This window comes from Lycorma delicatula, chromosome 1, assembly GCF_047948215.1.
Source record: "Lycorma delicatula isolate Av1 chromosome 1, ASM4794821v1, whole genome shotgun sequence".
In the NCBI taxonomy this organism is placed as follows: domain Eukaryota; kingdom Metazoa; phylum Arthropoda; class Insecta; order Hemiptera; family Fulgoridae; genus Lycorma; species Lycorma delicatula.
This window is the reverse complement of record NC_134455.1, coordinates 224704061-224716070: the sequence shown is the minus strand read 5'-3', so window position 1 is coordinate 224716070 and position 12010 is coordinate 224704061. Positions and strand designations below refer to the sequence as shown.

Below are 12010 nucleotides of genomic sequence, written 5' to 3'. Positions count from 1 at the left end.
ATTTGCTGCCAGCTGTATTTGACATAAATTTTTATTTCCTACTTCAAGCATTAGAGTCTTTAGTACCAATGATGTCTTCTCCCCATTTAAGTCAAAGTAGTTGTTTTAAAAAATCCAACAAAGTGTGTAATTATAAATGTTTTCACATCAGTTCAGAACAAAAATCCAGAACAAGTTATTTCATAACAAGAACTTCAACTTGAAATTGCCATTATAGGTATAAATAAAAACACAGTGGCAACTTATTTCAGTTTATACATTAAGAAAAGTGTTGAATGAGCATTATAAATTGAGAAAAAATGAAATATTTAACACTCCCTGCAAAACAAGTTAATGCATATACCAAAAACTCAATATTAATAGTTTACGACAAATGCTTGAGTCAGGCTTTACTATCAGTACTGAAATAAACATCTGGATGTTAGCTTTGATTTCAGTAGAGAAACTAAGAAAATAATATTAAAATGTTACGTTTGGATAGAAATAGGCAGGCTAGGTAAATTGAAAAATTTTGCTGGAGAAAGTGACATTCATTTCAGGAAAATCAACTAGCTAAAAAGTATTAGTTAGTTTCACCTGAAAAAATATGTAAAGTGAACATAGCAAGGAGAATGAAAAGTGTAAAATTTTATTTCATTAATAACTTCTAATATTTTTTTTATTAATTAATAATTTATTTTTTTTATTTATCGCCATCATGATTATTATTATTATTATGAAATTATTAATTGTACCTTTTTTTACAATCAGAGGTTAATTATTAACAAATCAATATATTTAAAAAAAAAAAAAGAAGTCGGATTCGAACCCCTTTCCCTTGTAAGATCTAAATATTTCATTAATTAAAATTTTATTAGGTTATAATTCTGGAACCAATTAAAATAATTACCACTTGTATTATATTGTTGAAAGCTCTCAATGAAGGCTTGCTTATTAATGAAGTTAAGAAAAAATCCAAAATCCAATTTTTTTGGATTCTGGGTTTTTTGGATACTTTTGGTTGAGTTGACTGCAATCAAAAGGGGAGGTGCACAACTGGATGTCACAACAGTCCTAAATCCAAAATTTCATTATGGAATCCTATGGCTAATTGTTTTTGAGTTATGCAAGATACATACATATATACACATACAAATGTAATCATGCCAAAGCTAGTCAAAATGGAATCAGGAATGGTCAAAATGGATATTTCTGTTGACAACTGAAAACCAAAATTTTTCACAATCACAATACTTCCTTTACTTCTTACAAGGAAGTAAAAAAGGTATGAGGAGTCTGTCATTGTAGAAATTATGATCGTTAAACTTTAAAACAACAACAAACTAGTGCAATATTAATAAAAGCATTGCAAATAAAGACAGTTATAACAAGTACTACCTGAATAACCAACTTGCCATGAACAATCCCCCATATATATATTTTTGTGTTCTCACACAATGAAAACAAACTGTTCTAAATCTGAATTGACATTTTGATGAAAATGTAAATAGAATTCACAATAAAACAATTATTATTATTAAAAAAGAAAGCAATCTTCAGAAGTATTTAAAGACTTAATGAACAAGTTAAAAGAATACAAAAATTAATTAATGAATATGAAATAAAGTGAATTAATATACCTTCAATTTTAGATAACTCATTTGTTGGCTGATCTAATGATGAATTATTACTATCAGCATTAGATTTCTTTTTCTTTTTCTTCATGTCTTTAACTTTTGTACCTATAACAATAATAATCAATGTTTACTTAAACAATACATTTTTTAGTATATGTTAGTGAAAACAATAGCAATCAAAACAGTAACAATTTGCTGTTAAAACATTAACAGGACTCCTTTAACTCTAGAGTCAATATTAAACTTAAATACTGACCACTGATGTTATCTGTTTCTTTACCAGAAAAAATTTCTAAAGTTTAAACGTTTCTAAACAAATTTATATTTTTCAAACATTACATCATAAAAAGATTATTATAATTTAGTTTACAAGACACAAAATTCTAATTTTTTTTTAATATTATTAATTTGTGTTTTTACTTTTTAAGTGAATAAGAAAAACTTAAAACATAAATTCTGAAAAAAGACTAAAAAACACAAGCTAAAAGGGAAATTTTATAAAATGTCATAACTGCTTTCTACAGTCTAGTTAGAGATTAAAGACTTGACAATAATCTTCCACATACATTAATAAACAGTACTAATGAATACTATTGAATATCAAAAGAATTCAAGCTTATTCAAATTAATTAATTTAGTATGTAGATGAAATCAGGCTGAAAACTGTCATCAATTATCTGAAAGACATTATTTGAAAGTCAGACATTATCAATTATCTGAAAGTCAATTTGTCAACTTTACTTATTTATTTATTTTTTTTGTCTTCAGTCATTTGACTGGTTTGACACAGCTCTCCAAGACTCCCTATCTAGTGCTAGACACTTCATTTCGGTATACCCCCTACATCCTACATCCCTCACAATTTGTTTTACATATTCCAAATGTTGTCTTCCTGCACAATTTTTCCCATCTAACTGTCCCTCCAATATCAAAGCACTTATTCCAGGATGCCTTAAGAAGTGGCTCTCTTCTTTTAGCTATATTTTTCCAAATGCTTCCTTCTTCATCAATTTGCTGCAACACCTCTTCATTTGTCACTTTATCCACCCATCTGATTTTTAACATTCTCCTATAGCACATTTCAAAAGCTTCTAATTTTTCTTCTCAGGTACTCCGATCATCCAAGTTTCACTTCTATATAAAGCTATGCTCCAAACATATACTTTCAAAAATGTTTTCCTGATGTTTAAATCAAATTTGATGTAAGCAGATTATATTTCTGACTGAAAGCCCATTTCACCTGAGCTATTCGGCATTTTACATCGATACTGCTTAGTCCATCTTTAGTAACTATATACTTCCCAAATAACAAAATTCTTCTACCACCATAATCTTTTCTCTTCCTACTTTTAAATTCAAAGATCCATCTACATTATTTCTACATTTCATAACTTTCGTTTTGTTCTTGTTTATTTTCTTGTGGTACTTCTTGCATAGGAATTCATCCATGCCATTCCTTGTTTCTTCTAAATTGTTTTAATCTCGGCTAGAATTACTATATCATTAGCAAATCGTAGCATCTTTATCTTTTCATCTTGCACTGTTACTCCAGATCTAAATTGTTCTTTAACATCATTAACTGCTTGTTCTATGTAAAAATTAAAAAGTAATGGGGATAGGAAACATCCTTGTCAGACTCCTTCTTACAGCTTCTTTCTTATGTTCTCCAATTATTACTGTTACAGCTTGGTTCCTTTAAATATAAGCAATTGTTCTTCTATCTCTATACTTGAACCCTAAATTTATTAAAATGATGAACATTTTATTTCAGTCTATGTTATCAAATGCCTTTTCTAAGCTTATAAATACCATGTATGTTGGTTTGTTTTTCTTGAATCTACTTCTACCAATAATATGAGGACTAAAATTGCTTCCTTGTCTTCCACTCCCCTCTCAATTCTTCTGTATAGAATTCTAGTAAAGATTTTTGATGCAGGAGTAGTTAAGCTAATTGTTTATATAATCTATTTATCATTTTCTCACAAGCACTGTGCAGTAATTCCACAGGTATCCGGTCTATCCCAGGAGCCTTTCTCCACTCAAATCCTTTAATGCCCTCTTAAATTCAGATCTCAGTATTGGATCTCCCTTTTCACCCTCTTCGACTCCTCGACTCTATAAATCGGGATACCAACTTTGCTAAACTCATCATTCGATTTTAATTTATGTACCACAAAATTCTCCTTAACTTTCCTGTATGCTTCATCTATTTTACTCATGATCATTTCTCTTTCCACTTCTTAACACTTTTCTTTAATCCACTCTTCTTTTGCTAATTTGCACTTCCTGTTTATAGTATTTCTTAATTTCTTTTTACCTTCTACTTCACTAGCATTCTTATACGTTCTACATTCATCCATCAGCTACAATATATCCTTCGATATCCAAGGTTTTCCACCAGTTCTCTTTATTCTGCCTAAGTTCGCTTCTGCTGATTTAAGAATTTCCTTTTTAACATTCTTCCATTCATCTTATATATGTTCTACCTTATCTTTTTTACTCAGACCTCTTGCGATGTCCTCCTCAAAACTCTTCTTTACCTCCTCTTCCTCAAAATTTTCAAAATTTCATTGATTTATCTGACACCTTTTCTTCACGTTTTTAAGCCCCAATTTACATTTCATTATCACTAAATTATGGTTGCTATTAATGTCTGCTCCAGGATAAGATTTGCTTCGTCGATTTCTTCATACACACACTCTACCTCATTATCATGATGGGCACTTGTAAGCATATAGACAATATATGCTTAATATTGTAAGCATATGGGCACTTGTAAGCATATAGACATTAATATATGCTTAATATTGTAAGCATATGGGCACTTGTAATATAGACATTATCGGCTTAGGATTTGATTTTATACTTATTATAATGATTTACCACTATGAATTTTGAAATCCTCTACTCTCTTCCCTATTTTCTTGATCATTACAAAACCTACTCAGGCCTGCCCTCTCTATTTTAAGCTGAGTTAATTACTCTAAAATCACCTGACCAAGTTGTTTTCCTCTTCCCATCAAACCTCGCTAATTCCTACTACATCTACATACAACCTATCCATTTCCCTCTTTAAATTTTCTAACCTACCAACCTTTTTTAGACTTCTAACATTCCATGCTCTGATTTGTAGAATGTTATTTTTTAATTTTCTGAGATGACCCCTTCCTTAGTAGTCTACACTCAAAGATCCGAACAAGGTACTAGTTTACCTCTGGAATACTTTACCTCTATCTTTGTTACATGAAAATGCAGAGAGCTACATTTTCTTGGAAAAAAGAATCAGCTCTAGTTTTCCCCTGCTTTCAGCTGTGCAGTACTCAGAAGATTAAGTGATGTTGATATGGCGTTTAAGTCCTACGCCCTTAACAAATACTGAAAGAGCTGCTGCCCTCTTTCAGGAATCAATATATAGTCTGGCTCTCAACAGATACTTCTCCGATATGGTTGCACCTTCAGTACAGTTACTCTGTGTCACTGAGACTAAAGTCTCCTCACCATCAGCAAGATTTCATAATTCATAGAGAGAAAGCTATCAATTACTGAATACATACTAACATAATTACGAAAGCAATGATCAGCAAACATTTATATCTCAAACAGTTGATAATTATGCTGGAGAAAATTTCAACAAATTCTAACAATAAAGAAAGGAAAATCACCAAAATATTCCAAAAAAAAAAATTAATAAAAATAGATTACTCTTGTTAATTCCATACACCATTCCACAACTATAAATTAAGATGTAATAGTTCAACTAAAAAAGTATGAATTTGCACATTATTCTCCTACTTGATACAAGGTTGTCACGTGATTCTTCATTGAACTCCAGAATTTTCTTTGATCCTTGTTGAATTTCATCACTGTTGGGTAATAGCTTAAATTTTTTCTTTTCTAAAAAAGAAAAAAAAATTATTCAGAGTTAAATACAATCAAGAACTTATGTTCAAGATAAAGGATTACATTCTTATGATCAAGAAAAATTGATTTCTGACATTAAATATTCTGATGTAAGCATGACAAAATAAAAGTAATTACACACGAGCAAAAGAAGCAGCTAAGCAAACTTACTTCTCATAATTATTCACATTACAATGGTGTACTGCAAAATTTACTGTACAACATTATAGTTATTTTATTTAGACTGACGTTACCTTTAAAAAAAGCCCATGAGATTTCTCTTTTGTTACTCTATTTATATATTTTTATAAGGGAATTTACAAAATCAGTCATGTGAATAGATTTGAAAATGTAACTTCTGAGTTAAATAATTGTTTAGTTTTAAATAATTTTACAATGTATATAAACAATATTGACATATCTTGAAATAGCTGCACAAAAAATTATAAATGAAATTGCCTTCTGTGTGCAATATGTACAAACTCTGTCCTGTACAAAGCTAAAAAAAATAAACTTCTGGCTAATATAGGATATATTAATTATATTTTAAAATAAACAGACAACTTAAATTTACTGAATAAATGAAAGAAACAGTGTTTTTGGTGAATATTAATTACCTCTTCATGTTTTACACTTTTTCCTTTCCTTCTTATTATCTATCCAAAAAATTTACTCCATATTTAAAAATAATTTCTGTATTATAACTTTGCATCTTATATTATAAAATTCCAAAATTAAAATATAAAATTATGTAAAATATAAAAATACATGCGGCTACAACAAAATCTGTAGGATACAAATTTATCATTTATGCACAGCTTCAATCAATGTTTAAATTTGAAACCTAAGATGAATATTGGCAGATGTAAATGTCTGTGAGGACCAGACTGAATATGAAGATTTTGAATTTATATTCCCACTATTTTCTCTTCTAGCTTCCAGAACCACCATAAGGTATTACTTCAGAGAATGAATGAGGATGACATGTATGAATGTGAATGAAGTGTACTCTTGTACAGTCTCAGGTCGAACACTCCTGAGAAATGTGATTAATTGAAACCCAACCACCAAAGAACACCAGTATTCACGATCTAGTATACAAATCCATAAAAAAGTAACTGCCTTTACTAGGGTAATGGCAGATTTCAGAACCTTACAACTCTTGACTTCGAAATCAACTGATTTGTGAAGACGAGTTAACCACTAGACCAGTAATTTTATCTTCAGGTGTGTAATTTAAAGATAACGTTCGTCCTTACAAGATCATTTAATATGAATCTGTAAAATTCTAACCAACGAGCAGCCTCCAAAACCACCCAAGTAGCTTTCTTTAGTAAACAATGGGAATATGATCAAAGCTTAACAGTTAAGTTGAAAGTACAGGTTTATAGTTTTAGGTTTTTGTAATAAATGAAGCAATTTAAGCTATATATTACATAAAAATAAAATTAAAAATATAACATAAAATAATAAGATTAACAAAAAAAAACCATACTAAAAAGTAAGAAATAACACACTTTATATTCCTTTTTACACATAAATAACTAACATTAGTGTTAACTTAATACAAATCAGCTTAATACAATCCAACAAAATTAAGAAATTCATCATAAATTAAATGAATTTATTCATATCAAATTAAGCTTTTCTTTCTTTCTTTTTCCTGTTTAGCCTCCGGTAACTACCATTTAGATAATACTTCAGAGGATGAATGAGAATGATATGTACGAGTGTGAATGAAGTGTAGTCTTGTACATTCTCAGTTCGACCATACCTGAGATGTGTGGTTAATTGAAACCCAACCACCAAATAACACCGATATCCACGATCTAGTATTCAAGTCCGTGTAAAAATAGCTGGCTTTACTAGGACTTGAACGCTGGAATTCTCGACTTCCAAATCAGCTGATTTGGGAAGACGCGTTCATTACTAGACCAAACCAGTGGGTAGATCAAAATAAGCTGTACCATAACTATTCCACATAAGCAAAATACTAATATGATGTACACTTACTTGGCAGAGAACCATCTGAACTATCACTAACTCTTTTCAACACAGTATGTGGTAATTGTGAAGAGTGAGATTCTACTTCTTCTATGGAATTTTCTAAATGGAAAATAAAATATTCACAATTATATAGTGTTTAAGTACAATAAGGCAAGTGGTTAATAACACGATACTGGACCACCAGTCTAATCTCAATTAAACTAATCCTACACAGATAAAAAGAGACAGAATTTTCAAGTACAATTAAATATTTTAAATGAAATCTTCTATTATTTACATGAATGACTTACTAAAATTTAATAGCTTTACTTAGGGTAGGTAAATATATTATAATTTTCATTATTATTCAACTAACTGCACATTCTGATATGCTTAAAACTCACTGAGTACATTCTATAAAACTGCATATTATTTTACAAAAAATAATACTTCCAACAAAAGCACACCAAATGAAAAATTTCCAGACATATTCTACTCATGAAAAATTTCATCCTGATTTTTACTCCAGAGGTAAAAGACTACAATGAAATTCTTGGGATACAAGAAACAAAATTAGTAACTGACCTGAAGAAAGTCCCAGAATTGTATCTCCACAAGTATCAGAAAATTTGTTGTAAAGTCCTCCCAAAAAGTTAAGTGTCATAAATTTATTTAATTTATTAGTAAACAAACAAAATTTGCAGAAATTTTGAAGAGAATTTAATTTTGAGAAAATATGTGGAAGTAAAGTAATTTAAAAACAAATAAAGACTTTAATAGACTAGTACATTACTTAAAACAGAACAGATAGAAAAAAAAAATTAAATGAATCTTTTTTCAAAGCTTTCAATAGGCAAGAAACAAAAAATTAATAAATGGTGAATGAGAAATTTATTATGTACATAAACCATGGCAGTACATGCTCTAGAAGATATTTCTATAGAACTTTTAGTTACTTTAAGTAAGATAAAAGAAATTCAAAGTTAAGATCTTTTCATGGTGAGGGATTTCAATGCAAGAGTTGGTAGAAATTTAATTGATTTTGACATTTTTAATTGATTGTAAATTAACAACACATTCCATCCACAAAATGATGTAAACAATGTTTACAGCCAGCCAGAGGTTTTAGATCTATTATTGATAATGAACTGTCTAATTGGAAGGCATCTCAACTTGTTCTGTACTCAGACCAGAGAGAGCACATACCAAATTACATTGATGAAACTTCTTCCTGTTTTAAAAAGCACTATAGGCCAAATTTTGGGAACTACTAGACCAAATAACTACCAACATCAACAACAAACACATCAAGATACTGATAGGAGATTTCAATGCCCAACTAGGCAGAGAAAAGAAAACAGAGATGTGGTAGGAGAACATGCAGCACATAAATGTACAAACAAAAATGGAATGAAATTAATAGAATATTGTAGAAACCACAGAATGATATCTACATCTACGTACTTCTTATGAAAAACCTGTAAACTCAAAACCTGGAAACACCCTGACTGGAAAAAAGAGAATGGCAACTAGACCACGTATGCATGAACAAGACCTTTCATAAACAGATACAGAACGTCAGAGTGCTAAAAGGCGAAGACATAGGATCAGATCACTACATCAAAATAAAAATGAATTTCTCCCCACAAAAGAAAATACCAAAAACCACTAAGAATAAAAAAGAATACAATAGAGACATCTAATAAATTACCAAAACTACCAAGAAGCAACCAAAAATAATAAAAAAAAAAAATTAAACTCGACAAAACTAAAAGATTCAGCAAAACAAACTGCTCTAATCCAACCAAGAGCCAAGCACCAATGGTGGAATAAAGATTGTGACATTGCAGTAGAGAAAAGGCACCAAAGTTGGATCAAACACCAATGTGACCAATCAGAGGAGTCACTTGCATCTAACAAAACAAAGAAAAGAAACCCACAAAACACAAAAAGATACACCAAAAGACAATTCCAAAAAGACCTACTAAAACAAATTGAAACTGACAGCAATAAAAATAATACAAGGGAATACTATAAAATGTTTAAAACACAAATACAAAAATATGAACCACCAACTCTAATCCTAAACGATGAAGATGGTAAACATCTTCCCTTTCCAGCATCCTAGAAACATAGAAATCTCTTTTTTAAAGATAGAATGAATACACATTCTTGCCAACATACATGCTTCATACCATACACTGCCAAAGACATGTACTGTTGAGCCAAACTATCTGTGCGCGCAGCTGTATTGTTACTACCCTAACTGAAAACATCATGTTCACTTTTATTAGCTGACACCTGTAGTACAACTAATGTGAACTGCTAAACCTACATTCATCAAAATTAAATTAACTGATAGTACACCTCATTAATATGTAATTTAGAAATAATTATTATGAATTCATTAATTAATGTATTTAGATTGAATTTAAATTAATTTAATTTATTTAATTAACAACAAAATATGATCTTATAGTATGGTACTTTATCTATAGCATAAACTACAAATATTTTAATCCCAATTTATCCAATAAAAAGTGAAATTATTTAATAAAATACAGAGACAAGTATGTTATTGTAATACCGCTATAAAAAAAAAATTAGGTAGTATAATATTTAAAAACATATTTTCTGCTAATTAATTACAACTATTATGAACTATTTCATAAATTTTATTATAGTAACAGTAAGAAGCGACATTTTACTGTACTTACACTACAATGAAATGGTTAAAAAGATGTTACAGTTTTATCTATCACTTATCATTTAACACATTAACAATCACTATATTACAATCAAGGCATAATAACAAAGTATTAATCAAGGCATACTTTATACAAATCGAAAAAACAGTCATTAGTTACTTTTTCAAGTACCTTCACTTTTTCACTCACGTGGCTCAATCCCAGTCATGTCATCTGAGTCTTCTTCACTTTTCTCGTAGTTAAAGTTGCTCTGCAGTGAGATAACAAACGATTCAACAAGGTTGTCGATCTCACTTTCCTCTGATAAGTACCTGTCTTCAATTTTTTTTACGCTGTTGCACCTACTTCCTTACCTAGTCATCTTGGCCCATGCTAGCAATCTTGTCTTCGGTTAGCGTTTGAACTTTAGGAAAACCACAAGATGTATTTTTACTAGTGATGTAGCTTTTAACATCAACCCTTAGAGTTCAATTGGGTTGAGGTCCAGTTGATATGGTGGCAGTCTAAAGATATTATGACCCTTCTCTTGAACAACTTTATCAAGGATATAGTGGCAAAATCTAGGTTTGTACAATTTTACCACTTTGTACAACTTGGGCACACACATAGCATCGGTGAAAGGAATGTAGTGTTTCACAAGCCGATCTTTCAATCTTGTTTTCTGCTCTTTGTGTTCGGGGCTTTATCAATTTGAACATTACGGTAAAGAGCATTGCCTATTAATAAAATAATCCTTGGCTCCAAATCTGGCAGAAAATTTTCTTTCATCCATTTCATAAACATATCACTGTTTATTTACATTATTGTGATAACCTCCAGTTTGATTTTTTGCCTTCCATGTTGTCGAGGCATTTGGGATAAAACCTTTTTCACTGCCAGTATGAATAATTATTAATCTGTACTCTTTCAAGATTGGATGTTGGACACCATTGTTGAATTGTTTGACCACAATTGATTTTTAAGGTGACTGCTAAGTATGTATGATTCGTCGAGATGAATTATGGCCGTCATTGATTTCTGAAATGCTTCATTGCCCTCATATAAGAAATTCTTGGTTCTCGAATGTCTGGCATTTTAATTACTATTGTTGTTGTTACTATTCAAATAACATTCCAAATAACAGTAATGTTTTTACTTTTTTAAAAATCTATGTTGTTTACAGAACACAACTACTAAACAAACACAATGGCTCTATTATAAATAAACTGAACTCCTCCAACAGTATATTGCTCTATACTGCTTAAATGGGATGCAATTTCAAACAATTAAATTTAAAAGCCTTCTATAGAATCAACAGTGCAAACCATTTCAAAGGTGAAAATTACAAATCTGCCAGCAGTATCAACAGACTTCAAATTCTAAACATACTAGAAATGGGGCAATATTGAAAAATAGGCCTAAAAAAACTGCCAGCAGTAATATAAACTAAGCTAGTTAGATTAGAACAGCACCATTATATTAAATCATATCTGGAACTCTTTCCAGTACTTTTTTCTGTCTTCTGACATTTTAGTTTAATGCAGCTCACCAAAATTCCCTATCTATTTCCAGATGTTTCATTTCAATATACCCCCTATATCCTACATCCCTAACAATTTTTTACATAATCCAAATACTACCTGCCTGTACAATTTTTCCCATCTACCCATCCCTCCTGAACGGTCATAACGTAAAGGTCTACGCAAGTTGACTGTACAGCTACTGGTATAAAATTCACTGGATGCATGAACTACAGTTATATTTAATTACAAACAACACGCTATTAATATGCATTAAACAGAAAGCTAATGAAAACAGAAA

The 12010-nt window shown here is 30.3% G+C and overlaps 1 protein-coding gene across 2 annotated transcripts in view; it reads right to left on the bottom strand.

Moving 5' to 3' along the window:
* The window catches only part of LOC142329230 (putative ATP-dependent RNA helicase pitchoune), a 65606-nt gene that overhangs the window by 49993 nt on the left and 3603 nt on the right, over nt 1–12010 (bottom strand). Inside the window, exons 2-4 of one of the 2 annotated variants that reach the window (XM_075373641.1) lie at nt 7530–7622; nt 5409–5510; nt 1620–1721 (exon numbers count right to left, since the gene is read on the bottom strand). In XM_075373641.1, coding sequence (XP_075229756.1) covers nt 1620–1721; nt 5409–5510; nt 7530–7622 — 297 coding nt within the window. The remainder of the gene's footprint in view (nt 1–1619; nt 1722–5408; nt 5511–7529; nt 7623–12010) is intronic. The other variant, XM_075373647.1, reaches the window with a different exon arrangement.